At 52.7% G+C, this 26,899-nt stretch overlaps 1 protein-coding gene and 1 long non-coding RNA gene across 6 annotated transcripts in view; one reads left to right on the top strand and one right to left on the bottom strand.

The window, feature by feature from the left end:
* LOC126946343 (uncharacterized) overlaps positions 1-7,227 on the top strand; it is a 35,047-nt gene extending 27,820 nt beyond the window's left edge. The window contains exon 3 of the long non-coding RNA XR_007722646.1: positions 7,053-7,227. This is a non-coding gene — a long non-coding RNA (uncharacterized LOC126946343). The remainder of the gene's footprint in view (positions 1-7,052) is intronic.
* NLGN3 (neuroligin 3) lies at positions 216-26,899 on the bottom strand. Of its 5 annotated transcripts, XM_050776317.1 has the most exons (9): positions 26,766-26,894; positions 24,099-24,176; positions 23,520-23,663; positions 22,822-22,881; positions 18,170-18,229; positions 16,340-16,489; positions 7,226-7,411; positions 3,441-4,230; positions 216-2,152 (listed from the first exon to the last, which is right to left on the bottom strand). In XM_050776317.1, exons 3-9 carry the CDS (start codon positions 23,623-23,625, stop codon positions 1,309-1,311), a joined length of 2,196 nt encoding a protein of 731 aa, XP_050632274.1. In that variant the 5' UTR covers positions 23,626-23,663; positions 24,099-24,176; positions 26,766-26,894; the 3' UTR covers positions 216-1,308. The 5 variants fall into 5 exon arrangements, with proteins under 5 accessions (XP_050632274.1, XP_050632271.1, XP_050632275.1 ...); XM_050776314.1 differs by having other exon boundaries at positions 23,520-24,176; positions 26,766-26,899; XM_050776318.1 differs by lacking the exon at positions 22,822-22,881.

The following is a 26,899-nucleotide window of genomic DNA, read 5'->3' as shown; positions in this document are numbered from 1 at the left end:
GCGCTGGGGGCAGGGGGATGGGAAGAGCAACCTGATTAAGATTGGAGAGGCCTTCACGCAGGGGCCGCCAACCCCCCGCCCAACCCCGCACAGTGCAGCCCAGACTCGTATCAGCTTAGAGATACAGGAGGCAGGGGGAGACTGCCTGATTCCCAGCCCACAGGGGCACCCTGTTCAGAGGTCTGTTGGGGCAAGGCCTGTGCAAGGGAGGCAGGTTGGGAGTGCTAACTGGATTTTTTATTTTTATATCAAGACACTGTGTTTAAAATTTTTACAAAGGACAAACTCCGTGGGTTTCCGTTAGTGTTTTAAGAACTTTTCTTTAAAAAAAAAAAAAAAGCCAACAACAACAAAAACACCGCCTTTTTGAAAGAGAAATGACAGACACAAAAGAGACTGTAAAGAAAATGGGGTGAATTTCTGATAGCATTTCCCCAAGGGCAGAGGCAAAACCCAGATCAGACCCGGGGGCCCAATAGTGATGTGGCTTCCGTAGTACCTTGTTCCCCAAATCTAAGGTCCCCTGGTCTGGCCAGGCCAACGCTGTTGGCTTCTGGGGAAGCAGGTCACCCTGCAGGCTCTGCAGCCCTCCACATGGACACAGAGAGCGTTGGAGATCTCTCCCCGACGGCCCTCCAGCCCCATCCAGTGCTAGCCCCTTTCTCCTTCCACCCCATGGTCTTGCTTGAATCTGTTTCCTTCCTGGGGATCCTGTTCCTTGGTCTGATTGTGTGAGCACTGGGGGGTCCTAGAGCCAGAGAGACCTTCGGGCCTGGAGCCCTCCCTTCCAGAGCCTCTTAGCACTCACGGGTTGGAAAAGCATTTGTTCCAAAATTAAAAAAGAAAAATCAACAAAACAAGACCCAGAAAAAAGACCAAGTCCTGGGGAGGAAGAGCTCCCAAGTCTGGAGTTGGTCGGTGGTGCAGTTCCAAGAGAGGCCGAAGGCGAGCACCAAGGGGGTGTCCGGCTGTTGCTTTCAGGCCCCCCAGGAGTGTCTGTGGTCAGGCTCAGGGAGCTGGCTTCAGCTGCTGTTTCATGGGTCCTCGGTTTCCCAAGGACTCATCTGCGTCCCCATTTAAAGGGTTTGTTCAGGTTTACTTCCGTATTTGTGTTTTTGTACATGCGGGTGCATGTCCACATCTGTCTATGTTTGTGCGGGTGGGTCTGCTGTAGGGTGTGGGTGCGTGCGTATACATATATGTGTGTGCGTGTGTGTCTGCATGTGTGTGTGTGTGTGTGTGTGTGTGCGTGTGTTCCTGGATCTGGGAGGGAGGGAGCCGGGACATTGGCTGTGCTCTGAGCTGGAGCTATACCCGGGTAGTGGAGTGTGAGTGGGGTAGCCCGGTACTGTTGAACCCTGCAGCAAAGGTGTTATAGGGGTGCAATGTCTGCAGCCCTACCAGGGAGTTGGGGATCATAGTGATGGTGTTGGGGGTCATGAGTGGGATGTCATCTGGGGAGCGCCGCAGGGTCAGGGTGTAGTCGGGCAACGCAGTGAGGCGCAGCGTGTCATGGGGGGGACCGGCCTCACACTCGTGGTGGGTGGGGCCCAGTTGTAACGCTGCCAGCTCCTCCTCTGGAGCAGCTCCCAATTCCGGGGCCCCGGCTCCCCGCTGAGGGCTAGGCTGCCGCAGGGGTTCCTGGCGCCGTTTGTCCTTACGGTAGTAGAGGGCAGCGAAGGCCAGAACGTTAAGGAACAGGAGGGAGGCCCCCACGGCGATGGTGACACTTAATTCAGTGGAGTAGTCACGAGGGTTCTCCACCAGGAGTGGCCCTGCATCCTGGTCCCCGTTCCAGGACCCCTGGGCATTCTCGTTGCTGTAGGCAGGTGAGATGGCTGGCCGCTTGGTGCTCCAGGTCTTGCCATTGGGCCTGCGGGTGATGTGGGAGCTGTGGGTGGTATCCGGAGGCGGCACTTTGGTGGTGGTGGACGTGTAGTGGAACATGTCATGCAGGTTGTATAGGTGGGGCACCAGATGTTTCCAAAAGGCCACTTTAGTGGCCCGGTAATGATCTCGGACCCTTGGTTTCAGCCCGATGTGAAGGTAGAGCTGGTCTCGGGGATTGTATTTGGACCAGGCCACTTCCTCAAAGCGGTTGGCCTTGGTGTGAATGAACTTGGTGTCCTGGGGGACCGGCTTGTTGGGATCCCTGAAATACCACATGGAAATCTGGGGTCACCACTCTATCTGGTTGAGGACAAGGCCCAGCATTTTTCCTGTGACAGCCAAACCTCTTTCCCAGTTCAGAACTTCCTACCGTTTCCATCTTTTTCAGGGTCCCCCTGCTCTGCCCACACCTGCTTCTTCCCCAGAGCCTGAACTCCTATCTCCTCCTTCCCGGCACTCATCCTTTAATATTAAGGCTATAGATGCTTTTTCTTTGCACATGCTACTGAGCATTTATCAATCTTTTCAGCTGCCCAGTTTTGCCAGGAGCCCCCTAATAAAGGCTCTTTCTTTCTTTCATTAAGCAAGCAGAAATTGCTGAACCTGGAGTCTCTTTCTTTCTTTTCTTTTGTTTTCTTTCTTTTTTTTTTTTTTTTTTTTTTGAGACAGAGTCACCCAGGCTGCAACCTTGGCTCACTGCAACCTCTGCCTCCTGGGTTCAAGCAATGCTCTTGCCTAAGTAGCCAGGACTACAGGCGCCTGCCACCACGCCTGGGAAATTTTTTGTATTATAGTAGAGACAGGGTTTCGCCATGTTGGCCAGGCTAGTCTCGAACTCCTGAGCTCAGGCAATCCGCCTGCCTCAGCCTCCCAAACTTCTGGGATTATAGGTGTGAGCCTCCGCGCCTGGCCCTGAAGGCTCTTTCTGAAGTACTGCATTCCTATTTCGCATGACCTCTGACCAGCAAACCTTGAATCCCGTAGTTTGTGTGTTTGTGTGTGTGTGTGTGTGTTTGAGATTAGGTCTCGCTCTGTCACCCAGGCTAGAGTACAGTGGCATGATCACAGCTCGGTGTAGCCTCAACCTCCGGGGCTCAAGCGATCCTCCCACCTCAGCCTCCCAAGTACCTGGGACTACAGGTGCACACTACCATGCCCGGCTAATGCTTTTCCTTTTATGTCTTTCTATGTTGCCGTGGCTGGTCTTGAACTCCTGGGCTCAAGTGATCTGCCTGCCTTGGCCTCCCAAAGTGCTGGGATTACAGCCGTGAGCCACTGGGCCTGGCTCAATCTCACAGTTCTTCCAGTAACTCTCATTCCTTCCTAGTCCCGATGCTAACTGAGTTCTGAGCCTCAACGACATTTTTGAAGGAAGGAAAAATGGCATGAAAGACTCAGGAAAGGGAGGTAGGAAGATGAGTGAAGGGGTACCAAGCAAGATTTTGGGAACATCTTAGGAAGGGATATGATGGAAGAGATTTAGCTAGAGGAGCGGAGGGGAGGGCATGCTGGGGTCTCAAAGAAGAAAAAAAACCCTATTTTCTCCTTACCCAGTCTTGGCAAAGTTGGTCCAATAGGTCATGACGACAGCACTGAGCATAACATCATTCTTGGAGAAGTTGCAGGGGAAAAGGTCAGTGGGGCCTACCATAGGAACCCCAAAAACATAGGGTACTTCATCCCCATGAGCTGCATCTGACCAAGCAGGCTTCATGAGGCTCTGGCAGTGATGATAGAAGGCGTAGAAGTAGGTAGGTGAGCCGTAGCGGGCGTGCAGATCGGCTGTCACCACTGAGGGCTCTACCCACTGGTGGTCAGTGAAGAGTGCCACCAGTGTTTTACGGCGGGTCTCAGGGTTGTCACGGTCTGCCCAGTCTGTATACATGAACTTGATGGTCTCTCGCAGGGTGTCCTTACCCTCAGGATAGCCATACAGATTGTCCACAAAATTGGAGACAGAATAGTCAAAGTCAGTGCCAGAGACACCATCCTCAGGGTCCACCACCCCTTCCACAAACTTGAGACCCTCGCCCTGATTGACACCTAGCATGATATCATAGTTGAGGAACTCGCCCTGCTCCATGAGGATCTCAGGGTCATCAGGAATGACATCACCATCAATCACAGGGCCAAAGGCCACGTGATAGCGGGCTGGCTGGATGTCCTGCTCTACCAGCTCCTTGGCACTCTTTTGCCGAAGACAGTCCACCATATCCACGGTGTCCAGCACATTACAGCCCACTTTGTCTGCCAGCAGGCTGGTGTACTTCACTGGTTGGTAGTTCACAGCCCAGCTGGACAGAGCAGAGCCACTCTGGATGATGGCTCTCTGGAAAAGTCCTACAGAAGACAGGTAGCACTAGGTCAGATCTGTCGTGTCATACATAGCCATAAATCCCCTCATTCCTTTGTCACTGAGGCTGCCCCATGGTTTAAATGGGCTAGGAAGGGGGAACAACTCTTTTGGCAGGGGATGATGTAGGGCCAAAGGAGGGGTTGCTGAACCCCTTCCTTGACAGCTTCCTCCATCCCTTCCCTGTCCTGGTGCAATGACTGGTAACTTAGGGGTTAAGGCAATGTCAGGAAGAATTAACCCCTTGAATCCCAGACGTCAGCCCCCTTATGCCGCCTCTCTTTATCTCTCCTTGTCTTCCCCTCTTGCTTCCTGCCCAGCTGGGCCCAGCTCTGTGCCAGCGCACCACCAGGGAGCTGGCACTTGCACCACAAAGGAGTCTTTTTCATGAGAGATGAGAAATGCAGGCAGGCAAGAGCCCCACATTCTGAGGGTTTGGGGAAGGAGCCCAAGGGCAAAGGCCTTGGGGTCTGAAAGTCTCCAGGGAACCTGTGCTCCCCATCTGTGGTCTCCACTGAGACTTTGCTTTTTTTTTTTTTTTTTTTTTTTTAGAGATGGAGTTTCACTCTTGTTGACCAGGCTGGAGTGCAATGGCGGGGTCTTGGCTCAGCGCAACCTCTGCCTCCAAGGTTCAAGCATTTCTCTTGCCTCAGCCTCCCGAGTAGCTGGGACTACAGGCATGCGCCACCACGCCAGGCTAATTTTGTACTTTTAGTAGAGACAGGGTTTCACCATGTTGGTCAGGCTGGTCTTGAACTCCCGACTTCAGGTGATCCGCCTGTCTTGGCCTCCCAAAGTGCTGGGGTTACAGGCATGAGCCACCGCACCTGGCAGAGACTTTCCTTTTATCTGAAGCTACTGATACTTCAAATTCAGATTTTCCCCCAGCAGAGAGGGAACCAGTCCCCCAAACTCAAAAAGAAGATAATTTTCCCCCTCTAGGAAAAAAAAAAAAAAAAAGGATATCATTCCCTCCCTGGACCCAACATTCCCAAGGGAGAATTTGTCCCTTAGGCACACAATTCCATTCCTTTAAGAGAAAGCCAGTTTGCATGAGTGGAAAGAGAGGGAAAGAAATGATAGATTACTACTTAAAAGACAGCCTCATTTTCCCAAAAATTATTCTCCATGCATCAATTACAGAAAAACAGAGAGAACAGGTCTTTAAAGAAGTCAAACCTTGGCCAGGCACAGTGGCTCACGCCTGTAATCTCAGCACTTTGGGAGGCCGAGGTAGGCGGATCGCTTGAGCTCAGGAGTTCGAGACCAGCCTGGGCAACATGGCAAAAACCTGTCTCTACAAAAAAAAATTCTCCCCAAAATTAGCCGGGCATGGTGGCATGCACCTGTAGTCCCCAGCTACTCTGGAGGCTGAGGCAAGAGGATTACTTGAGCCTGGGAGGCGGAGGTTGCAGTGAGCTGTGATTGCACCACTGCACTGGGAGACAGAGCCTGGGGGACAAAGCGAGATCTTGTCTCAAAAAAAAAAAAAAAAAAAAAAGTCAAACCTCCAGAGACACAGGCCCCCTATGAGACAAAGCATAGCACCACTCCAGGGGGAGGAGTCCCCAGTCGGAGGAGGCACAGAACGTTTCTTCAGGCCAAGGCACCCTTGCAGCCTGTCATTTCACCCTCCTTTGGGGAAAAAGGGGAGATTCCTGTTCCCACTATGGTCACCTAGGAACACAGTCTCTCTCTTTAGAGATGCAGATCCCACCTGAGTCCTCCCTCACCAGGGTAGTCCCTGGAGGGGCAAAGACAGAATTTCTAGGTCAAAGAAGGTGGTTCTTCTCTCTCAGAGAGATAACTTCTTCCGAGAGACAGAAGGTCTTCCTGTGAGAATGTCCCTAACTCAGGGGGTTAGTGTTCAATTAAAAAAGAAAGAAAGCATCCTCGCTCACAGATTTCCTTACTTCAGAAAAGGGCACCTACGCCGGGCGCGGTGGCTCACGCCTGTAATCCCAGCACTTTGGGAGGCCGAGGCGGGCGGATCACAAGGTCAGGAGATCGAGACCACAGTGAAACCCCGTCTCTATTAAAAATACAAAAAATTAGCCGGGCACGGTGGCGGGTGCCTGTAGTCCCAGCTGCTCAGGAGGCTGAGGCAGGAGAATGGCGTGAACCCGAGAAGCGGAGCTTGCAGCGAGCCGAGATCGTGCCACTGCACTCCAGCCTGGGCGACAGAGCGAGACTCCGTCTCAAAAAAAAAAAAAAAAAAAAAAAAAAGGAAAGGGCACCTATTTCAGGAAGATCTTTCCTTCTTGAGAAGCTCAGCTTTGCCTCTTAGAGATAGAATGTTCCCTGTAGTCCAGAGGTGGAGAAAACATTTCCTGCCGAGCAAAAAGGACCTATTCTGCTCTCTTGGAAGGGTCACTGGCAAAGGGACCCACCACAAGGAGAGAGGCCAAAAATGAAAATCTCCCCGGCAGCTTGCACAGTCCAGGAAGAGGTCTGGAGTCCGATAATAGACCATCGTCCTATGGAAGGAGCCCACCTCACGGGTTAGGGACTCTCATTTCAGATCCACTTTCCCCTCTAGGACGTTTCCCCTCTTGTACAGACTTGTTCTTCAGAGAGAAAGGCAGAGAATGGGTGTTTCTTAGACCTAGAAACCAATTTCCACCCTATATCTCTACTGAGAAGTAACATGTCCTTCCCATACTGAAAGATCTCCCCCAACCCCTGTCAAACTATTGTCCTCTGAGGGGACAGTTGTTCTATTCCCACTCCCCCAGATAAGACTCCCACATCAGAAGGAGAATCTTGCTTTCCCGGGACATAAATGGGATTCTCTTCCTTCCCTCTCCAGCTTTGGGAGAAGTACTTCTCTCAGAGGAACATTTCTCTTCCACTTCTTGCCAAAGGGATACCAAGCTGGTAGAAGAGAGCTGGCCGATTCCCTTGGATGCCCTGGGACATGGATGGAGCACGCTGGGCAGCCAGCACTTGGCTAGTTCATGTTTTGCCCTAGGAGTTACTCACCCTCTGAGTGATGTGACAACGTGAGGAGGCTGACGCAGGATGCACCAATGCCCGAGCCAAAGACGGTGATCCGGCGGGGGTCTCCCCCGAAGAAGGCAATATTCTCGCTCACCCAGCGGAGGGCCTGGATCTGGTCAAGGAGCCCATAGTTGCCCTTGGCAGCCTGATCTCCAGTACTCAGGAAACCTGGATTCGACAAAGGGCATGAGGACAATGAAGGCAGAGGGATGGAGGATTTGGGTGATGACGGCAGGCAGGGTCAACAGGGGAGGTGGGGATAGAGAATGAGCACGCAGCGTAGTTCTTCCCACCTAGCTAACTTAAACCAGTGCTCCTTTCTGCAATGTCCAGCATCGTCAACAGAGGAGGGGTCGGCTCCCTGCCTCCCACCTGTTATCCAGCTTGGAAGGAGGGGTCTGCAGACCATTTGAAGTGGATGCCTCCAGGTAGGAGACAAACTGCAGAAACTGCAAATGTCTAGAACTCAGCATTCTGAGCTACTATTGAGGACCTTACCCTAACATCTGGCAAGATAGAATGGAAACCTTGGAGTCAGACAGTCCTTGATTTGAATCCTGGCTCTATCACATCTCAGCCATGTAGCCTTGGGCACTTAGTTTAAAATCTCTGAGCCATAGTGTCCTCTTCTGTAAAATGGGGATACAAATACCTCACAGGGTTGTAACAAGGATAAAACGAATATAATCATCTAGAACATGCTCAGCACATTGTAGCTCTATAGCTACTCCTCTTTCCCCGTTCTTCTCTCTCCAAAGGAAGTGTAGATGATCCCAAGAGGCAACAATCCCTAAACTCTCCTTGCCCTTCCTGTTCAAATCAGTCCCTCTCCACTTCTTTCTGGGGCCTCGATGGCCCCCTTCCCCTCATTTTCAGGGCAGGTCCTCATTTCCCTCCCTTGGAGGCCTAACGAATCAGAAACTCTGGGGGTGAGGCCCAGCAATCTGTGTTAACAAGCTCTCCAGGTGATGCTGACACCTGCTAAAGTTGAGAAACCACTGGATCAGACCATCTTTTTCATCTGGTGGAGAAATAGGGAAGTAGCGCAGTGCGTTACCACAGAAACAGGTCTTCCCGCCCCCCCACTGGAATTTGCTGCTGAGGAGACATGTCACCATGGAGACTACCTTCCCACCCACCTGCTGGGATTTGCTGCTGTGGAGACTTGTTGCCATGGAGACTACCTTCCTGCCCACCTGCTGGCTATCCCACAGAGATGTCCTATATTCCCCCCTACTCTGCTTCCATTTTAGACTGATCCTGCGGCCTTATTTCATCTCTCTTCCCTGAATCCTTGGGTCCGTTGGAAGGCTCTGTCTTCTCCTGCCATAGGCTTTTGGAAGAAGTCTTTGGAGGTGGGTAATTGTGGAGCTCCTACACATTGGAAACCCACACTTGGATCAGTATTTTTACTCCCCGGTTAAAAGCTCATTCACAGCACCTGGAATCAACTTTGTGAGAGGCCATGTTGGAGAAGGCTCCCAGAGCTCATGGGGAGTTCTCTGGTGGTCCTTGCAGTCCATAGGCAGAGGCTGAATTCAAATAGACTCAAGCAGTCACAAGACCTCACCACTGTCTTTCTCAAGTCCTTCTGTACCTAGCTTCTGCAAAAGAGCTCATCTCATCCTCTTCAAGTGTGTTATTAATTTACCTCTGGTACAATTTAAGTATGTAAAGTACTTAGTTCTTTCTCCCGGGCCCTAGTTACAAGTCCCCTTTAGCCCCAGGTTGCAGAGGAGGAAATGAGAATGAATTAGAGAAAGCCTGCATGAGGATGAACAAAGGAACCCTTGCTCTTCCAGACAAGGAAACCAGCTTTTCCTTTGCGTGGCCCATTCAGAAATTGAAACTGCTCCTTTGAGTCTTAAAACCTTGGCTGGGCACGGTGGCTCACGCCTGTAATCCCAGCACTTTAGGAGGCTGAGGTGGGAGGATCACTTGAGGTCAGAAGTTTGAGACCAACCTGACCAATGTAGCAAGACCCTGTCTCCTTTTATTTTTAAAACAAAATAAATTAGCCAGTTGTGGTGGTGCATGCCTGTGGTCCCAGCCACTCAGGAGGCTGGGGCTGGAGGATGATTTGAGCCTAGGTGTCAAGGCTGCAGTGAGCTGTTATTACCCCACTGCGCTCCAGCTTGGGGGACAGAATGAGACTCCATCTCTAAAAAAGCAAACAAACAAACAAAATCCCTCAAAACCCCAACTCTGTTGACCATGATCCAACCCAGCTGCCCAAGCCTTGGGACCCTCTGGCAGAAATCACTGTCCTTCTTTCAGTCCACCCTCCCTCCTCTCTCCTTCCCCTGTATTCTCTTTTCCTTTTCTTTCATTTAGGCAATAGTGGTCTTGGCTTCAGCCTTTTCCAAGGCATCATTTACTGAAATGTGTCAAACATGTCTGCCCTGATCAGCAGGCAAAGCCTGCATTTGGATGTAATAGAGCAGACTTCTCCAACATGTATCAATTTCCTGGGTTAGGAACAAAGGCCTGAAAGGGCTGGATGGAGGATTTTTTTTTTTTTTTTTTGGATTTTTTATTTTTTTAGAAGGAGTTTCACTCTTGTCGCCCAGGCTGGAGTGCAATGGCACGATCTTGGCTCACTGCAACCTCCGCCTCCCAGGTTCAAGTGATTCTCCTGTCTCAGCCTCGCAAGTAACTGGGATTACAGGTGCACGCCACCACACCTGGCTAATTTTTGTATTTTTAGTAGAGATGGGGTTTCGCCATGTTGGCCAGGTTGGTCATGAACTCCTGACCTCAGGTGATTGGATAGAGGCTTTGACCATCACTCTCTGCTCCCTCAGATCCTATGAGCCTCTGGATAAGGGGCCCTGAAGCATGTGGATGATGCCATGTCAATGATCCCTACTCCACGAAGAGTCCTACTTGAAATACCATCTCCAGGCCAGGCGCGATGGCTCATGCCTGTAATCCCAGCACTTTGGGAGGCCGAGGCCGGCGGATCACCTGAGGTCGGGAGTTCGAGACCAGCCTGACCAACATGGAGAAACCCCGTCTCTACTAAAAATACAAAATTAGCCAGGCACGCCTGTGGCACATGCCTGTAATCCCAGCTACTAGGGAGGCTGAGGCAGGAGAATCGCTTGAACCTGGGAGGCGGAGGTTGCAGTGAGCTGAGATCGTGCCATTGCATTCCAGCCTGGGCAACAAGAATGAATCTCCATCTTAAAAAAAAAAAAAAAGAGAGAAAGAAAAAGAAATACTATCTCTAACAGGCTCAGGAAGATGACAGCAAACCTGACCAACCGCAAGCACACAAAATCTGGCATTCTGGGAGAGGTCACTCACTGCTAGTTCCCAGTAACTCAGCCATCCACAGAAACCGTGTGAGAATGAAGGCTGAAATACCCAACTCCATAAACTGTCAGAATAAATCGGAGCCAGTCTCCCTGGACCCAAGTTTATACTGTAGTTCATGGTAAACTGCTCGTCAACAGAAGATGGGGGAATCTGGCAGATTGCAACAAAACCAGATATTTGTGTCACTCAAGACTTGATGTTTACTGGGTTTTCGGTTTGCCTGGAGGGTCCCTGAGCAAGCACGTAGGATTCAATTCTGGAACCTGGAGTAAAAACTTGGCAAGTTCCTGCTTGCTCAGCCTCAGGGATATCCACATCCTATATCCTGCTGGAGTCCCTTTCTTTGTTGGCCTCAAGCCCAGTGGGGCCTTCTCAAATAATAGCTACCCCTCTGCCTTGGAGAGGATTCATGGATTAGCCTGTGATATTCTCAACATGCATGAATCACCCAAGATATCTAGAAAAGCACCTTAGAGGCCGGGTGTGATGGCTCATGCCTATAATCCCAGCACTTTGGGAGGCCAAGGCAGGTAGATCACCTGAGGTCAGGAGTTCGACACCAGCCTGGCCAACATGGTGAAACCCCGTCTCTACTAAAAATACAAAAATTAGCCGGGCGTGGGGGCAGGTGCCTGTAGTCCCAGCTACTTGGGAGGCTAAGGCAGGAGAATTGCTTTAACCCGGGAGGCGGAGGTTGCAGTGAGCCAAGATCGCGCCATTGTACTCCAGCCTGAGTGACAGAGCGAGACTCTGTCTCAAAAAGAAAAAAAAAAAAAGAAAAGAAAGAAAGAAAAAGAAAAGAGAAGAAAAAAGAAAAGCACCTTAGAGTGATCCACCTGATGAGTTCAGTGCTCAGGAAAGCTGATGGGAAGGAGAGTGAATGAATGCCTGTGACTGGGGTCCAAAACAAGCCACCTGTTCTGGGATGCTTTGGGCAACAAAACAACAAAGGCTCCACTACACAGGAAAATTCCCAAGCATCAGGGACAAACTCATGTTCTACATCTGGTGTCAAGAGACAAAAACATCTTATATGTACCCAGGATCCAATATGGGCTTATTGATTATATTTGTGTTCCAAAACAGGAACTGAAGGGTATGTAGGAAGTGGTGAGGAACTTCTGAGCAAATCTCAGTGTAGGACTCCTTCTGAGTTTTCAGTAATATTTGATCATCAACTGCTTAAGCCCAAAGAAGAATGTTCCTGCCCCCCAGATGTGCTGTTCTGGTTATCCAAATGACAGGGGGCTGTCAAGTGCGAGTTCTTAACCTGATTTTCATGGATGAACTTAAGAGGGATCTGTAAAATTGTTTTTTCTTTCTTTCTTTCTTTTTCTTTTGAGATGGAGTCTCACTCTGTTGCCCAGGCTGGAGTGCAGTGGCATGATCTTGGCTCATTGCAACTTCCGCCTCACAGGTTCAAGCGATTCTCCTGCCTCAGCCTCTTGAGTAGCTGGGACTACAGGCGCCCGCCACCGAGCCCAGCTCATTTTTGTATTTTTAGTAGAGACAGGGTTTCACCATGTTGACCAGCCTGGTCTTGAACTCCTGACCTCAGGTGATCCACCCACCTCATCCTTCCAAAGTGTTGGGATTACAGGCATGAGCCACCGCACCTGGCCCTGTAAAATTGTTTTCTTAAGCATGTGTGTGTCTGTGTGTGTGTGCGCGTGCATGTGTGCATCGTTCCAGGGGAGAGTCCAGAGCTTTCATCAGAATCTCAAAAGGGTCCAAGACCCCCCAAAAGGTTAAGAACTTCTGGTGTAGAAGCTTAAGGATTACAGCAGCTGAAGGACTCTGAAGTAATCAGCAAATCAGGATATCATACGGAATGCTCACCAGCGACAGCCTTCTGTGCGGCCCGCAGTTCCCAACTGACACTGTGGAGAGTTCACATCCTACGTGAAATGCCGAGCCTCTCTCCAAATCCTAAGTCTCTCCTTCTGTCTCCTCTCTGCTTCCTCTCCCTGACTCTCTCGTCCTCTCCTTTTCTTCTCTTCTTTGCTTTCTCCTGTCTCTCGCCCTCTTTTCCGTGCTCTCTTTCTTCATCCCTAGCTGCTCTGAAGCACATTTTTAATATTCTTTGTATTTTCCAGTAAACCTTATAGAATGGAGCATTGTGTTTATATTTTTTTAAGCAGCTGAGTTGAGTGTTTTCTGTCACTCTAAGAAAAGAAAGTAGCAAAATTACTTTTGGCTTTGAACTACCGTGTACATGTGTCTGTATATCTGTTTGTGATTACATTTGCACGTTCATTCCTCTCTAGAAACTATGGAGCCCAGCTGGGCGCGGTGGCTCACGCCTGTAATCCCAGCACTTTGGGAGGCCAAGGCAAGCGGATCACTTGAGGTCAGGAGTTCCAGACCAGCCTGGCCAACACAGTGAGACCTTGTCTCTACTAAAAATACAAAAATTAGCTGGGTGTGTTGGTGCACACCTGTAATCCATAATCCCAAATTGCTCAGGAGGCTGAGGTGGGAGGATCACTTGAGCCTGGGAGGTCAAGACTGCAGTGAGCCATGATTGCACCACTGCACTCCAGCCTGGGTGACAGAGTGAGACTCTGTCTCAAAAAAATTAATTAATTAATTAATTAATTAAAAAAGAAAGTGTGCAGCCCTAGTGTGCGGGTTTCCAGCCACCTTCACGGTACCATGAGATTCAACAGGACAGAACAGCTTACAAGAGCCTCACCATGGTGTCTGAGGTAATGCAGAAAGACAGAGGGGCAGGGACAGAACCATGACATCCCAACATCCCAAGCCTACCAGACCCTGGGGAGACCAGCGTGAATGGCCTGCATGCTCCATATTCAGTGTCCCAGGTGCCAATGAAGGGGACACAGACTTTGCTTTTTTCAAGGAATATCATTTCTGCAGTTTGAACCCCAAAAAGGTACCTTCCTATCTCACATAGTATTAATTGTAAGCCAAGAGAAGATTGCCATTCTGCGCATACAACTGCACCCAGAAGTGAAATGCAGCCCCGGGGCCTCTGGGATTGGAACTGACAAAGCAATATAGTCAAGAGAAAATTAAGAGCCAGGCGTGGTGGCTCATGCCGGTAATCCCAGCACTTTGGGAGGCTGAGGCGGGCAGATCACCTAAGGTCAGGAGTTTGAGACCAGCCTGACCAACATGGTGAAACCCTGTCTCTACTAAAAATACAAAAATTAGCCGGGCGTGGTGGTAGGTGCCTGTAATCCCAGGTACTCAGGAGGCTGAGGCAGGAGAATCACTCGAACCCAGGAGGTGGAGGTTGCAGTGAGCCAAGATAGTGCCATTGAACTCCAGCCTGGGCAACAGAGCAAGATTCTGTCTCAAAAAAAAAAAAAAAAAAAAAAGAGAAAAAGCAAATTAAAATAAGGCCGGCCGGGCGCAGTGGCTCAAGCCTGTAATCCCAGCACTTTGGGAGGCCGAGACGGGCGGATCACGAGGTCAGGAGATCAAAACCATCCTGGCTAACACGGTGAAACCCCGTCTCTACTAAAAAATACAAAAAAGTAGCCGGGCGAGGTGGCGGGCGCCTGTAGTCCCAGCTACTCGGGAGGCTGAGGCAGGAGAATGGTGTGAACCCGGGAGGCGGAGCTTGCAGTGAGCTGAGATCCGGCCACAGCACTCCAGCCTGGGTGACAGAGCGAGACTCCGTCTCAAAAAAAAAATTAAAATAAGGCCCTTGAGGTGGGAGGATGATCACTTGAGCTCAGGAGTTCAAAACTGGCCTGGGCAAGAGTGAAACCCTGTCTCAAAAATTAAATAAAAATGAAATGAAATGAAATAAAATACGGTCATGTCCCCTAACTAGCCATGGAATAAGCCATGCCTAACTGCTGGTTTAGCACCCATATGCCTACAGACCTGACCAAGAGCCTATACTCCCGCTGAAACTCTTCTCCAGGAAGAAGTTGGCTTCTTCATGCCACTACAGGGATGCGGGGCTTGGGGAAGCATGAGCAGGGCCCTGTGTGCTTAGTCACCCTCTCTGAGGCACCTCATTTACCTCAAGACCTTCACCATAGATAGGCATGGGTGGTCACCAAGGAAGGTACAGGGTTCAGGGGCAGCCTAAATGACTGACACAAGCTTGTGCACAGCAGAGAATGCGCGGGTGGGGAGGTGTATGGGTGCATATGAGGAGGCATTTGGGCAATGAGCGCGTATGAATGGGAGTATGTGTGCGATGGGTGGGAGTGTGCAGGGGACATGCATAGAGAGAGTACAAGGAGTGTGTATGTGTGCATATACGGGGTAAGGAAGTGTGGGGGGACTTGGGGGGATGCGGTTGGGCATGGGTAGAGATGTGTGTGCATGTATGGATACAGGTGCAGCCCCCATGTACACGGATGTGTATGTATTTGTGGGGTGGGGTGAGGGGAGAAGTGCGTGGGTGTGTGCTGGGTGTACATATGCAGGCTGTGTATGGAAGAGTGTGCACATGTATATGCATGCATGCACGATGTGTGTGTGTGGGGGAGTGTATGTGTAGGGGAACGACATAAGGGCAGTATGTGGGATGTATGTAGATGTGGATATGGTGTGTGTGTAGTATCTGTGTATGTGTAGGGTGGGACAGTGTGGACAAACAGGTAAGAGTATATGTGTGTAGGGAAGGGGAATGTTGGTTTGTGTTTCTGAGGAGATAGGGACAGGTGTGTGTGGTAGCAGGTGGGTGTGTAAAGTGGATGTAGAAGTGGGGTGTGCAGGGCGATACGGGCGTGTACAGGTATGTGTGTGGGGTGGGTGGAAGGAATATTTATATACGTTTAAGGTGTATATGTGTGGAGTTTGGGTGTGGACGTGGATGTGCAGGGTGTAGGTTTTTGTGTGGGCTGTAAATACGGGGGTAAAGTGTGGGTGTGGGTGTGTATGCGTCATGGGTATGGGTGTAGATGTGGCTCCAGAGACATGGGGAGAAGCACATGAGCATGTGTGTGCACATGCAGAGGGTGAGAGCCATCTGCGGGGTGCAGATGTGGAGTACACAGACCGTGCGGGTGTGCAGGTGTGCGCGTGTGCGGGTGTGCGGGTGTGCGCGTGTGCGGGTGTGCGGGTGTGCGGGTGTGCGCGTGTGCGGGTGTGCGGGTGTGCGCGTGTGCGGGTGTGCGGGTGTGCGCGTGTGCGGGTGTGCGCGTGTGTGGGTGCGGGTGTGCGGGTGTGCGCGTGTGCGGGTGTGCGGGTGTGCGGGTGTGTGTTCTGGAGAGACTATGTGAGTGGAGTTACCTGGAGTGCTGGGAGAATGTGTTTCTGTGTGAGGGGCCTGGAGATGTGAATGTGGGGCTAGGTGTGTGTACTTTGTGGGGGTGAGTGAGAAAGCACCGTCTGCCTGCAGCTGCATGGCGGGGTGGATGTGTAAACACGTGAAGGTAAATAGGTGTGTGGCCATGGAGTGGACTGGAAGGAATATCTGTACATGTGTGGGGTGTTTAGGGATATGGGGCGGGTGGGTAGAGGTGAAGACGGGACAGTGGAAAATTGAAGCATCCTACAAAACCCAGCCAAGTGAAAGTCTGGAAGCAGAGACCTGGCTTGGGACCTGAGAGAAGGTGTGAAGTTTGAATTGAATTTCCAGTGGCATCTAAACCTTCTAAGAAAGGGCCTGGGGATATGGGGAAGCCCCTAGCATTTGGGTAGGGGCCAGAGGATAACACCATTTTGACTGTGGTTATTAGCACCAGCTAGAGAAGCAAGGCTCTCTGTTTTTAAATTCTCCAGCATTCTTTCCTCCCCTCCTTAAGAAGCCAGTCTTCCTTCTAGGCACCAGACAGGGAACCATACCTAGCACTCCAACCCGATAGTTGAGGGTGATGACGATGACATTGCCATAACTGGCGAGGACGCTGCCATCAATCATGTTGCCTGTCCCTTCCATGTAAGAGCCTCCATGGATGTAGACCATGACGGGTTTAGCGCCACTGTCCCGGATGTCTGCAAGGAGAAGGGGTGAGACACAGGCTGGGTGGGATGCCCTTCCTCCCCAACCCCCGCCAGCCCGGGGGGTGGGTGCGGGCAGCAAAGCTATCCCAGGTGCCAGGACACCACCGCCATCCCTGAGGGCAGGACTCATGAGGCTGCTCAACCTGGAGCTCAAGCATCAGCCTGAGACAGTGGGACTTCAGTGATGTTTTTGAAGGCTCTGGTTTCAAGTGTCTCCCAGCTGAAGGCAGCCAGGCATGTGATATAGCCAGGCCTCAGTGGGCCATGGCTGGGCCCTGGGGGCGGGGGGCAGCAGAAAGAGGAAGGGCTGGTCCTTTAGCCACATCAGGTGAGTCGCTGCCCTGGGCACCCAGGAGTCCTGGGACCTGACATGGCTTTAGAGAGCAGGAGCTGGGGAGCCCTGAAACCCCCAAGACTAGACCAGTTACATGGAAAAACGGCCATTGGCAGCAGCTGGCCCCCCAGTGCAGACAGAGACAAGAGGTGTGGGAATAAGGGGTGGCACAGGGAGAGAACAAGGAAGGATGTGGGGAAAGGGGAGTGAATGGCAGAGATAGGGTGGGGGGAACCTTGTTGACATGGTTTCTTAGCCATGTGCCCATTTCCCCATTCTCCCCGGGCAGACTTAACCAGAAGCATTGGGGATGGGGCAGAACTAAGAATGACAGAGCCTGCTCCCAGTCAGCACCAAGATGAAGATGGAGCCTCCCCAGAGGCCATTCAACAAGGGACCATCAAGCAGCTGCTTCCAAGCCCAGGTGGCACGGCATCAGGGCTGGGGCAGTCAAGAGAAGGCTCCAGGCCTGATCACCTCTGCCTGTAGCCTGTCAGTCTGTGAACTGGACCAGTACTCTCTGCCATGCCAGCACAGCCCTACCCATCACCACTGGGCCCCCCTGAGCTGCCTGGCCCCTTCGGGACAGAGGGGCGGGGCCAGGGCATGGAGGAGGAAGGGATGCTCTCTGCTGCAGAGCAAACAGAACTTGTTTCTCCAAGGAGGAAGGCTGGTCCGATCATTGCCCAAGGATCTCATGCCATTTATTGATGGCTGTGGTGTCCTGGCCTTAGCCTGGCATTTTAGCCCACTCTTTCTGGCCTTGTCTTGTACCTACTGCAGCCCCTGGCCCCGAGACCATCTCTCTCTTTTCTAGGATAAGGCTGGGGAGGTTCTGGTGCTGCTTTTCCAGCCCCTTTGGTTGTCACTGCCTCACTCCCCAGTTCGCCGTCCTGCGGGGTCCCTTTCCCAGAAGCCAGGCTCCCCGTGAGACACAGGGGTCTCTTCACTGAAACACAGGTAATCTCCTTGCCGTTCCGTTGCCTTTGTCCTCTCCCCACCCTCAGTGGTCCTGCTTTCTCTCCACTCTCCCTGCTGCTCAGTAGGGGCAGGTGCCTCTGAACCACAGAAGATGGGGAAGGGGCGGGAGACCCAGGCAAGGAGGATGTCCTCCCCATGGCTCTGCTTGTGGTCCCCTGCTCCTGCCAGCCATGTCCATCACCCCGGAACTCCCAGTGGCCAACGGGGCCAAAGACAGATGAACAGCCCAACGGCCTTGTACAGGAACAGAAACACACCAACGGACAGACAGACAGACAGACGGGGCTTCTCCCCATCGAGAAGGGGAGGGGCTCTGTGCCATGCACCAGCCGCCGCGCCCTGCAGCCCCCAAATACCTTCATCTTCATCCCCGTCATTATCCGCTAAGTCCTCGCCCTGTTTCTTAGCGCCGGATCCTGGGGACCAGACACGGGGAGACACAACAGCACAGAACAGAGAACAAAACAGAGAGAGAATTCAAAAACAGCATGACTGCAGTGTGGCCCAGCAAGCCAGCTCCGGGCCTGGGCCCAGGACAGGCAGGAGGGATGGCAAGAACTGAGGGAATGGGTGGGCTGAGGCCCAGACCTTCACCAGGATGATGGTGTTGCAGGTCCCTGCTGTGCTGGCCTCTCTGCACCGCCCTGCCCCGCCTCCCTGTCCCCGACAGCCCATCTCAACCAACTACCTTTCCAGTGAGGAAGGAGGTAGCAGCAAGTGGGCCAGGGCACAGAGCCAGAGACCCACTCAGGGGAAGGATTCATTCTGGGTGGAAGGGGCTGCTCGTGTGTACACAGGCAGGTTGAGCTGGAGAGCAGGGTCAGGTACCAAGGGTGAGGGGCGACATTGCCAGCAAGTGTGGAGGTTGTGGATACGAGGTACTTAGGGCAGAGATGTGTACAGGGACCCCAGGCCTGAGCTCCTGGGGCCCAGTGGGCAGGTTCAAGCTGGGCCTCAGCTGACCCTGATCCCCACAGGAGAAAATGGGAGATGAAGCTTTCCGTCTGGTCTTCCTTGTTGGAGCCCCTGCTCTGGTTAATGGCAAATGGGGTTCCTGCCCACAGGAACCAGTGTCGAGAGCAGCAAGCATTGCTCTGAGATGTAGAGAGAGCCAGAGAGGGACAGAGGGAGAGAAGAAAGGGGAAGAGGAGAAAGGGATGGTGAGAGAGAGAGAAAAAAAAATAGAAGAGAAACAAAGAGATAGGAATAATGGTCACAGCTCCAACCATGTACTGAATATTCACCATGTGCCAGACACTCTATTTCTGCCATATTGTTTGATCCTTATACCCCAATGAGATAGGTCCTATCTTTATTCCTGTTTCACTGATGGGGAAACTGAGGTTCAGAGGGGTAAAGTGACTTGCTCAAGATCACACAGCTAGGAAGTGCTAGAGGTGCGATTCACACCCAGGTCTGCTTGACTCCAAGGCCCATGATCTTTCCACTGCATCATGCCACCTTTCTGGGGTGGGGGAAAGGGGAGGGGAGGGAAGAATTAGATGAGAAAAGCAGTGGGGCATGGAGGGGAGGGGAGAGAAGGGGAAAGGAGGGTAGAGAAAAAAGAAGAGACTAGAGGTGAGAAGGGAAACATTTAGGATCTGGAGCTAAGCTGGCACAAATTCTCCTTCCTGTTCTAAGGAGGCTAGAAGCGCATCCTGGTGATGGCCAAGGAGGGAGAGGACCGGCTGTCTGGATGCTGGTCAGTGTGTGGAAACAGAGGGGGCTGTGCTGCCACCCCAGGGCTTGCTCTCTTGCATCTATGACATCAGATACCCTCAGCCTGGAAGGAGCAAAGAGCCCTCTTTCCCAGCCGGTCTGGACTCTGATGACTAGATTTCCTTACAGCCATTCATCAAAACAGGAACTGCCCTCATCCTACAAAATGGCTTTTCAACTAGGACAAGAGCACAGCTCTAGGGGAGAAATTGCCTCTGGCTCCCTGAACTTCCGGTGGCACCTACCGTCTTAATACATTAGCTCAACACCTGCCACTGCTGTCCTCAGAAACCTAATGGGACATGGGTATCATCCCTCACACTGTGGACAGCCTACCAAACGGAAAGGAGTCACTTATCCCGACACGAATTCCTTCCAACTTGATGGGGTGGGGTGTTGGGGAGAGGGGGCAGGTCTTCCCCAGGAAACCCTTCATTTCCCATCATCCCTGACTTAGAAGATACATCCCTTGTGAACCCCTCTGAGAGTGTCCCTGGGTTGCTGCATTGTCCCAGCCTCCTTCACACAGATGCCTCTGCTCCTTCAGCTTGGCACTTGCTGAGCGGCTCCTAGCTGCCATGCCTCTTACCCAGGCCAGCCTGACTGCCGACCACCATTCCCAGACCCTGTGCCGCTGAGGGATCCCAGCCAGGCCAGCCCCCAGACCTCTGCACACCACAACCCTAACGACCTCTGGGGATGGGTCTCCCTCAAGAGGCGGGATTTGTCACTCTTCCAAATGGCCACCAGGTCCTGGGTAGGGAACTAATTTGAACAGCGAAATGACCAAATGCCTTCCCTTGCACTGTCTGGAACCCACTTCCTGATTGGCCCATGGGACTTAGGGAAACCAGCTGAGTTGTTTTTTTTTTTTTTTTTTTTGTAGATGGAGTTTCACCCTTGTTGCCCAGGCTGGAGTGCAATGGCACCACCTCAGCTCACTGCAACCTCCACCTCCCGGGTTCAAGCGATTCTCCTGCCCCAGCCTCCTGAGGAGCTGGGACTACAGGTGCGTGCCACCATGCGCCTGTATTTTTAGTAGGGATGGGGTTTCACCATATTGGCCAGGCTGGTCTCGAATTCCTGAACTCAAGTGATCCACCCACCTTGGCCTCCCAAAGTGCTGGAATTATAGGCATAAGCCACTGCGCCCGGCCAAACCAGCTGAGTTTTAATACAAGGCTAAGAGCTTCTTCAGAGCAGTGATTAGGCCTTTAGTCATTTCTAGATCTTTCCTCTACCTTACATCCCTCCACATCCCAACAACACCTAGCACATGGCCTTGCCCACAGTCAACAATCACAATTGGTAAATGTGCATGTTTGAGCCGGGGCTTCCAGTCTGCTCTCTGGCCACACTCTCAGGGCTGGACTGGACAGCCCAAGGCTCTTACTGGGAGATCATTCTTCCTAAGAAATGGTTAATGTGAATGCCATCTCCTCTCCTGCAGGTTTCTTTTCTTTTCTTTTTCTTTTTCTTTTTTTTTTTTTTTTGAGACGGAGTTTTGCTTTGTCGCCCAGGCTGGAGTGCAGTGGCACGATCTTGGCTCACTGCAAGCTCCGCCTCCCGGGTTCACACCATTCTCCTGCCTCAACCTCCCAAGTAGCTGGGACTACAGGCACCCGCCACGACGCCCGGCTAATTTTTTGTATTTTTAGTAGAGATGGGGTTTCGCCGTGTGAGCCAGGATGGTCTTGATCTCCTGACCTCGTGATCCGCCCGCCTCAGCCTCCCAAAGTTCTGAGATTACAGGCGTGAGCCACCGTGCCCAGCCGCTCCTGCAGGTTTAAGAGACCTTCTTCCTGAATTCATTTATAGACTAATGGAATGCTAAGGCCAGAACTGTCCCCTACCAACCTCAGATGTGGAAACAGAGGTTCTTGAAGGAAAAGACTTGGCTAAGGTCTCGCTGTGAGTTGGCAGCAGAGCTGGGACTCAGGCCTTGTGCTTCCCAGACCTGTACTCTTTCTGCAGCACCATGATGCTTCTGAATTACACGAAAAACATCAATTGCCTATAGTGTGTGAGGTCCTGGGTGGGATATGGGGCTGTGGTGAAATACTATCCCTAGAGCAGCGGGTCTTACTTCATGCTCAGGTGTGCATTAGAAGCACTCAGGGCTCATGTTCAACATATAGATTCCCAGGCTCTGCCCCCAGAAATTCTTATTCAGTAAGGAGCACCCCATCCCAGGAATCCTGACAACCCCATTCTGGGAAACCCTGCCCTAGGACATCAAAGGAAAACAAACTCCCAGCTTGCCAGAGGGTTGTAGGGATCAAGCTGTGATTTTTCCACCTGTTCCTTAGGCTGTTACTGTTCTAATTCTCCCCAGTCCAGCCACATCTCACCATTTTTTTGAGTTGGGGAGATGGGAATGAGCAGATGGGAGTTGCTTCCGTGTGCTACAGTGGAAAGAACATGTCCTGAGGGTCAAGAGACCCAGGTTTTGGTCCCAGCTCTGCCACAGACCAGCGACGGGGGCCTTGAGCAGCAACAAGTCACTCCCCTGGGCCTGTTTCCTCATCTGTAAAATTGGGATACTGATTCCTGCCTTAGATGCTTCCAGAGATGTAGGGAGGATTCTACAAGGTAAATGCCAAGGCACTTTACAGAAAACATAAAGTGATATTCCAACAGGAAGAATTATTATACAGGGGGAGAAACTCCTCTCAGCATGAGGGCAAATTTAAAATTCAGGATCTTGTGCCTCCTTTAAAGTCCATAGTTCCCAGAGACCCCCAAGTTCTGCCACCAGAGCAGCCTGGGTCTATCAGCTACACTCTGGCCAGAGGTGGTGGGGTGGGAGGCAGAGGTGTGTATGGCAGGAGTTATTAAACCTGTGTACACGTGTTTGGTCTAAGCTTCAGGGTGGGACAATTGAGTCTAGACTTTCAATCCAGGAGAAAGAACACAGAAGGGGTGGTCTTCTGGCTCCACCCACTAGGAAAAGGGTGGAGCCTCTGGCTCCATCTTGGCTTCCTAGAGTTTCTCCTGAGGTGTCACCGAGAGAGCCACTGGCTCTGCTTTTGGCACACACTTTAGGGTGGAATTTGGGGCTGGGAATATTGAAAGAAATAGGGTTGCTGCTTCTGCTCTGAGGCTGCCTTAGGCCACCAAATCCTCCCTGCAAGGCAGCCAGGGCCCTCGGATGAGGTGGCGCTTATGCCTGCTCACTGCCCCCTGAGCCTGGGCTACTTAGAGGAAGGCTGGGTCCTGGGGGCAAGGGCAGGTGGGCAGGCAGCCCTCCCTCTCTCTCTCTCTCCCTCCCCGCCGGCTCGCTACCTACCTCCTTTCCTACAAATTTTCTTGTTGGGCTTTCGGGCGCATTCCTTGGAAATCCGCTTTACTGTAAAATGAATAAAAAACTAAAAAATAACAGGAGGCCTCTGCCCAGGGGCATGCACCCCCCACCCCCCAGGCCCCAAGAGCTGAGCTGCTCTGCAGGCGGCACATGGCAGAGAGCCTGTCCCACCATCTCCTTGTTTCTGTCACTTACCTTAGTGTGACCCCCGCGGGAGGAGGCATCAGCTAGTGAAAGAGGCGGCACCTAAGCATTGCCCACCAGGCTTGCCCCCCGCCACCCACACACCCAGCGTCCTTGGCCACACACACCTACCACCTTTCGAAGCAGGTGGAATGGCAACAGGGGGGCCTGGTGGAGCCAGCATCCTCCCGCGGGCAGCTGCCAGTCGTGACCCATACTCCCCCAGGGGACCCCCATCCAGCACTGGACCTAGACCCATCACAGCTCTCAGGCCGGGCCAGGCCCCTCCTGGCAACAGTGTCACTCACACATGGGAGCTCAGACAATGCTGGGAGAGGGAAGAACGGGGAGGGGGGTGGGAGGCCAAGCAGAGTGATGGTTAGAAGCATTTTCACAGACAGACAGACGCATGCTGCAGGGCACACAACCACATGCAAGCCACAAACACAACAGGGCAGGCGGGAGGCAGGGAGGGCACAGTGCCTGGCCGCAGCACTCACCATCCTCCGTTGGCACATAGACGTTCAGGTAGAGACAGTCTTCGTTGGGCTCCTGGATGTAAGTAGCGACGATATCCAAGTTGGCAGTGAACCAGACTGGCAGCATGACTTCGGGCACAGCTGTGTGGATGTTCTGGGGGCACACTGGGGGAAAGTGTGTGGCGTTCCGGATGCCCGACCAGGATGGGGGTGGTTCAGGGGGCAGGAAACGTTTCTCGCCGATCGGGGGAGCTGCGTAGGGCACCCCCAGGTATTGGTCCACAGGCCCCAGGATCTCACTGGGCAGTGGTACCCGGGCACCCCTTAGCTTCCCAAAGTGAGTGTTGACTGTGGGTGCTGGGGCCTGGGTACTGGCTCTCAGCGCCAAACTGAGGAACCACAGGGTGAGGCACAGGCTCCTGCCAACCGTGGGCTTGGGGCTCAGGGACAGCGAGGGCGGGCCAAGCCGCAGCCACATGTTCCGGGCAGGGGGACTGGCAGGAGAGGCAGACTCCAGGGTCACAGCATCAGCCCAATAGGCAGCCCCTTCATGGCCACACTGACTTGAACCTCAAAACTGAGCTCTCGAGGGACACCTACAGGTGCCCAGCAACGTAGAGAGCAGGTCGTCCAAGCACCACAGCTTCAGAAAAGGGACTCCCTCAGGGCCAGACAGGCCTGTGGAAAGAGGGAAGTATGTGTCATCCAAGATGGTCTGGGAGGGCGACAGAGTTGGTCTTTGGGGGCCCCGCTGGGCTTGGGCTATTCTCTTATAGGCAGGAGAGGTTTCACATGGCCAGGGGCCCAGGGACTCACAGATGATCCACTGCCAATCAGAACCATTCTATGTGCCTGGCCATGGCTGGACAATCCAAGGGGTTTGACAGTGACAGTTGTTGCCACTGCAAGTTCCCGGTGCCCAACTTCAACCCCACAGCCAAAGAGGTTCATCAGGGTCGGCTGGAGCCAGAGTAGCGTGTGACAGCCAGTGGGTGGGGAGAAACAAAGATGGAGCTCAGGTCCCCGGGCATGCTGCTTGAACGGAGCTGTGTAGCCCTTGGGACCTGGTAAGCCCACACAGGGACCTCCACTTCAGGACAGGGTGGGATTGTCAACCTCACTCCGGGACACTAAGACACAAGAACAGAAAGCAGCGAATCGGCAGAGTCCCACAGAGAGACTCCCTCACCCTCAGGCAGGGCAGAGGGCAGGACAGCCATTCACCGGAGTCCCTGGACCTTCCTGCGCCCCTTCTGTACATTTCTCCTCAGCCCTCACTGCTCCCAAATCCTTAAGCCTTGGTCCTTTCAGTTGGCTCTCTCTTAATTCACACCGAATTCCAGAAGTGAGGTAGAAAGAGTTCTGCCTAGCACCCTAGGCATTGTGGATGCTCTTCCGGTGTATTATAAAATAAACAACGGAGCGTGGGGAACACATATTCAGAGACTCATAGAAATAAACTCACAAAGACTCAAAGAGGGAATGAGAGAGACCAAGCCAGGATCACAGACACTGCGATATTCACTCACAGAGACATACATTCCAAACCCACAGAGATCCCCTCATATAGTCCCACATTCTGAGACAGAGCGCCTCACACAGCCAGAGCCTCACAGAGTGATACATTCAGAGACACACACAGAGACTTACTGAAATATAATCACACATACCCGCATAGGTAAATATCCAGACACATGCAGCATAATGGTGACACATAGGTGGAGACAGAAACAGAAATAGCAACACACTCAGACACACAGGCCTTCTGACACAGTTACACAGTCAACACATAGACACAGGCACACACAGATACTCCCGCATGCTCCCGCACACACACGCACACACATGCACATGCACGCCACATGCACGCCACATGCACATTTAGTTTTCCTCCGTTTCTCCCGCCTTCCCAGATTGCAGGCCTGCTCCTTTAAGAACTGGTTGAAGGGGTGGGGGAGGGAGATTGGGAACGCCCGGCAATCAGCCACCACGAGAGGGGAATGAGAATGTGTGTGTGTGTGTGTGTGTGTGTGTGTGTGTGTGTGTGTGTGTGTGTGAGAGAGAGAGAGAGAGAGAGAGAGAGAGAGAGAGAGAGAGAGACAGAAAGAAGAAAAAGGAAGAGGAGGGAGGGCGGGTAAAGTGGCTTAAGGGGTGGGGGCTCAGAGGAAATGAGGAAATGGGGAGCAAAGTATTGGGGGGAAAGATCCCAGACACTGCCCAGAATGCACCCGGGTCGGGGGAGGAGGGGAAGGGGAAGGAAGGGGTAGGAGTAGGGAGGTGGGGCAGGAGGGAGTGGGTGGGTGTGTGTATGGGGGGGGATAGTCCGCAGCTGAGTTCACACAATCCCCCCATTCACCGTCTCCATGGCAACTCCAGGGCACAGACCGCTCATTCACACAGCTTCCCCGCCAGCAACCCCCCCACATTAACCCCCTCGGTGCTGCCCCCACCCCACAAATTCCATTAACCCTTTCGGGATAACCCCCTCTCCAGTAACCCTTCGGCGCCAAATGCCAAATTCTCCTTTGAGTCAATTCCCTGCAGCCCCTCCCCCGTGAACACCTAGACAATCGGACCGACCCCCAAACGCCCTCTGTACCCTAGGACCCACTGTGAATCCCCAAGGCCAAGATCTCCATCCTTGCCCAACTTGCAATTTGGGAGAAGACAAGGGGAGGCAGCAATGCCGGGGATGAGAATGGCATCTGGGGGTACTTTTGGGGCTGCAGAGGTGTTGGGCGCGGGGCATTGTGCAGGAATGGACCAATATTGAGAACTGCAGTATTGGGGGCTATGAGGGCTTGGAACGGATTGGGGGATGGAGTTGCACTGGAATGGGGGAGGATAGGATAAAGGCCTCCATTGGGTGGGGGGGCTGCAGAGAGTGGGGGAGGGAGCCTGGCTATGAGATGCTATGATGGAAGGGGGATGGAGCTGCACTGCAGGGGAGGGGGGACTGGCAATGTGCAATCCCGGGATGGGGCTGGGGGCCCTCAATAGGGGTATTTTGATGAGCATGCAGGATGGGCTGTGGAAATAGAGGAACCATGGGCGGGAGGATGATAGGGATGCGGGATTTAGGGAGGAGGTAGAGGAGAGAACAGAAGCAGGGGAGGATCGGGGGTCAGGGGTGCCGATGGAGAACATGGGGTTGAGAGGGATGGGGGCCACTGGCTGGGGAGTGGAGGAGCCTGGGATTGGGAGGGGTTAGGATGGGGGCAAGGTATGGGCAGCTAGAGGATGAGAGACCGGGGCAGGCGGCCTCACCTGTTCCCCGGGCTGCTGCAAGCGACTGAACCGGGCCACGGACCACCCATATCGCCTCCAGGCCAAGGGCTCCGCACCCGAATCCCCGAGATCAGCTCTCCGGCAGCCTGGCTGCTGTGCCCGCGCACCGAGGG

This window comes from Macaca thibetana, chromosome X (genome assembly GCF_024542745.1).
Source record: "Macaca thibetana thibetana isolate TM-01 chromosome X, ASM2454274v1, whole genome shotgun sequence".
Taxonomy (NCBI): Eukaryota; Metazoa; Chordata; class Mammalia; order Primates; family Cercopithecidae; genus Macaca; species Macaca thibetana.
Note: the sequence above shows the minus strand (reverse complement) of the source record. Positions and strands in the feature narration are given on the sequence as shown.

What these genes read in the sequence shown, in the direction of transcription:
- NLGN3 (XM_050776314.1), bottom strand. Translation starts at nt 23,976, where the DNA reads ATGTGGCTGCGGCTTGGCCCGCCCTCGCTGTCCCTGAGCCCCAAGCCC. An exon ending in TGACGGGGATGAAGATGAAG is followed by an intron (nt 16,490 to 18,169) that starts GTATTTGGGGGC and finishes TTCTCCTTGCAG; the next exon opens with ACATCCGGGACAGTGGCGCT. An exon ending in ACCAACTTTGCCAAGACTGG is followed by an intron (nt 2,153 to 3,440) that starts GTAAGGAGAAAA and finishes GTGGTATTTCAG; the next exon opens with GGATCCCAACAAGCCGGTCC.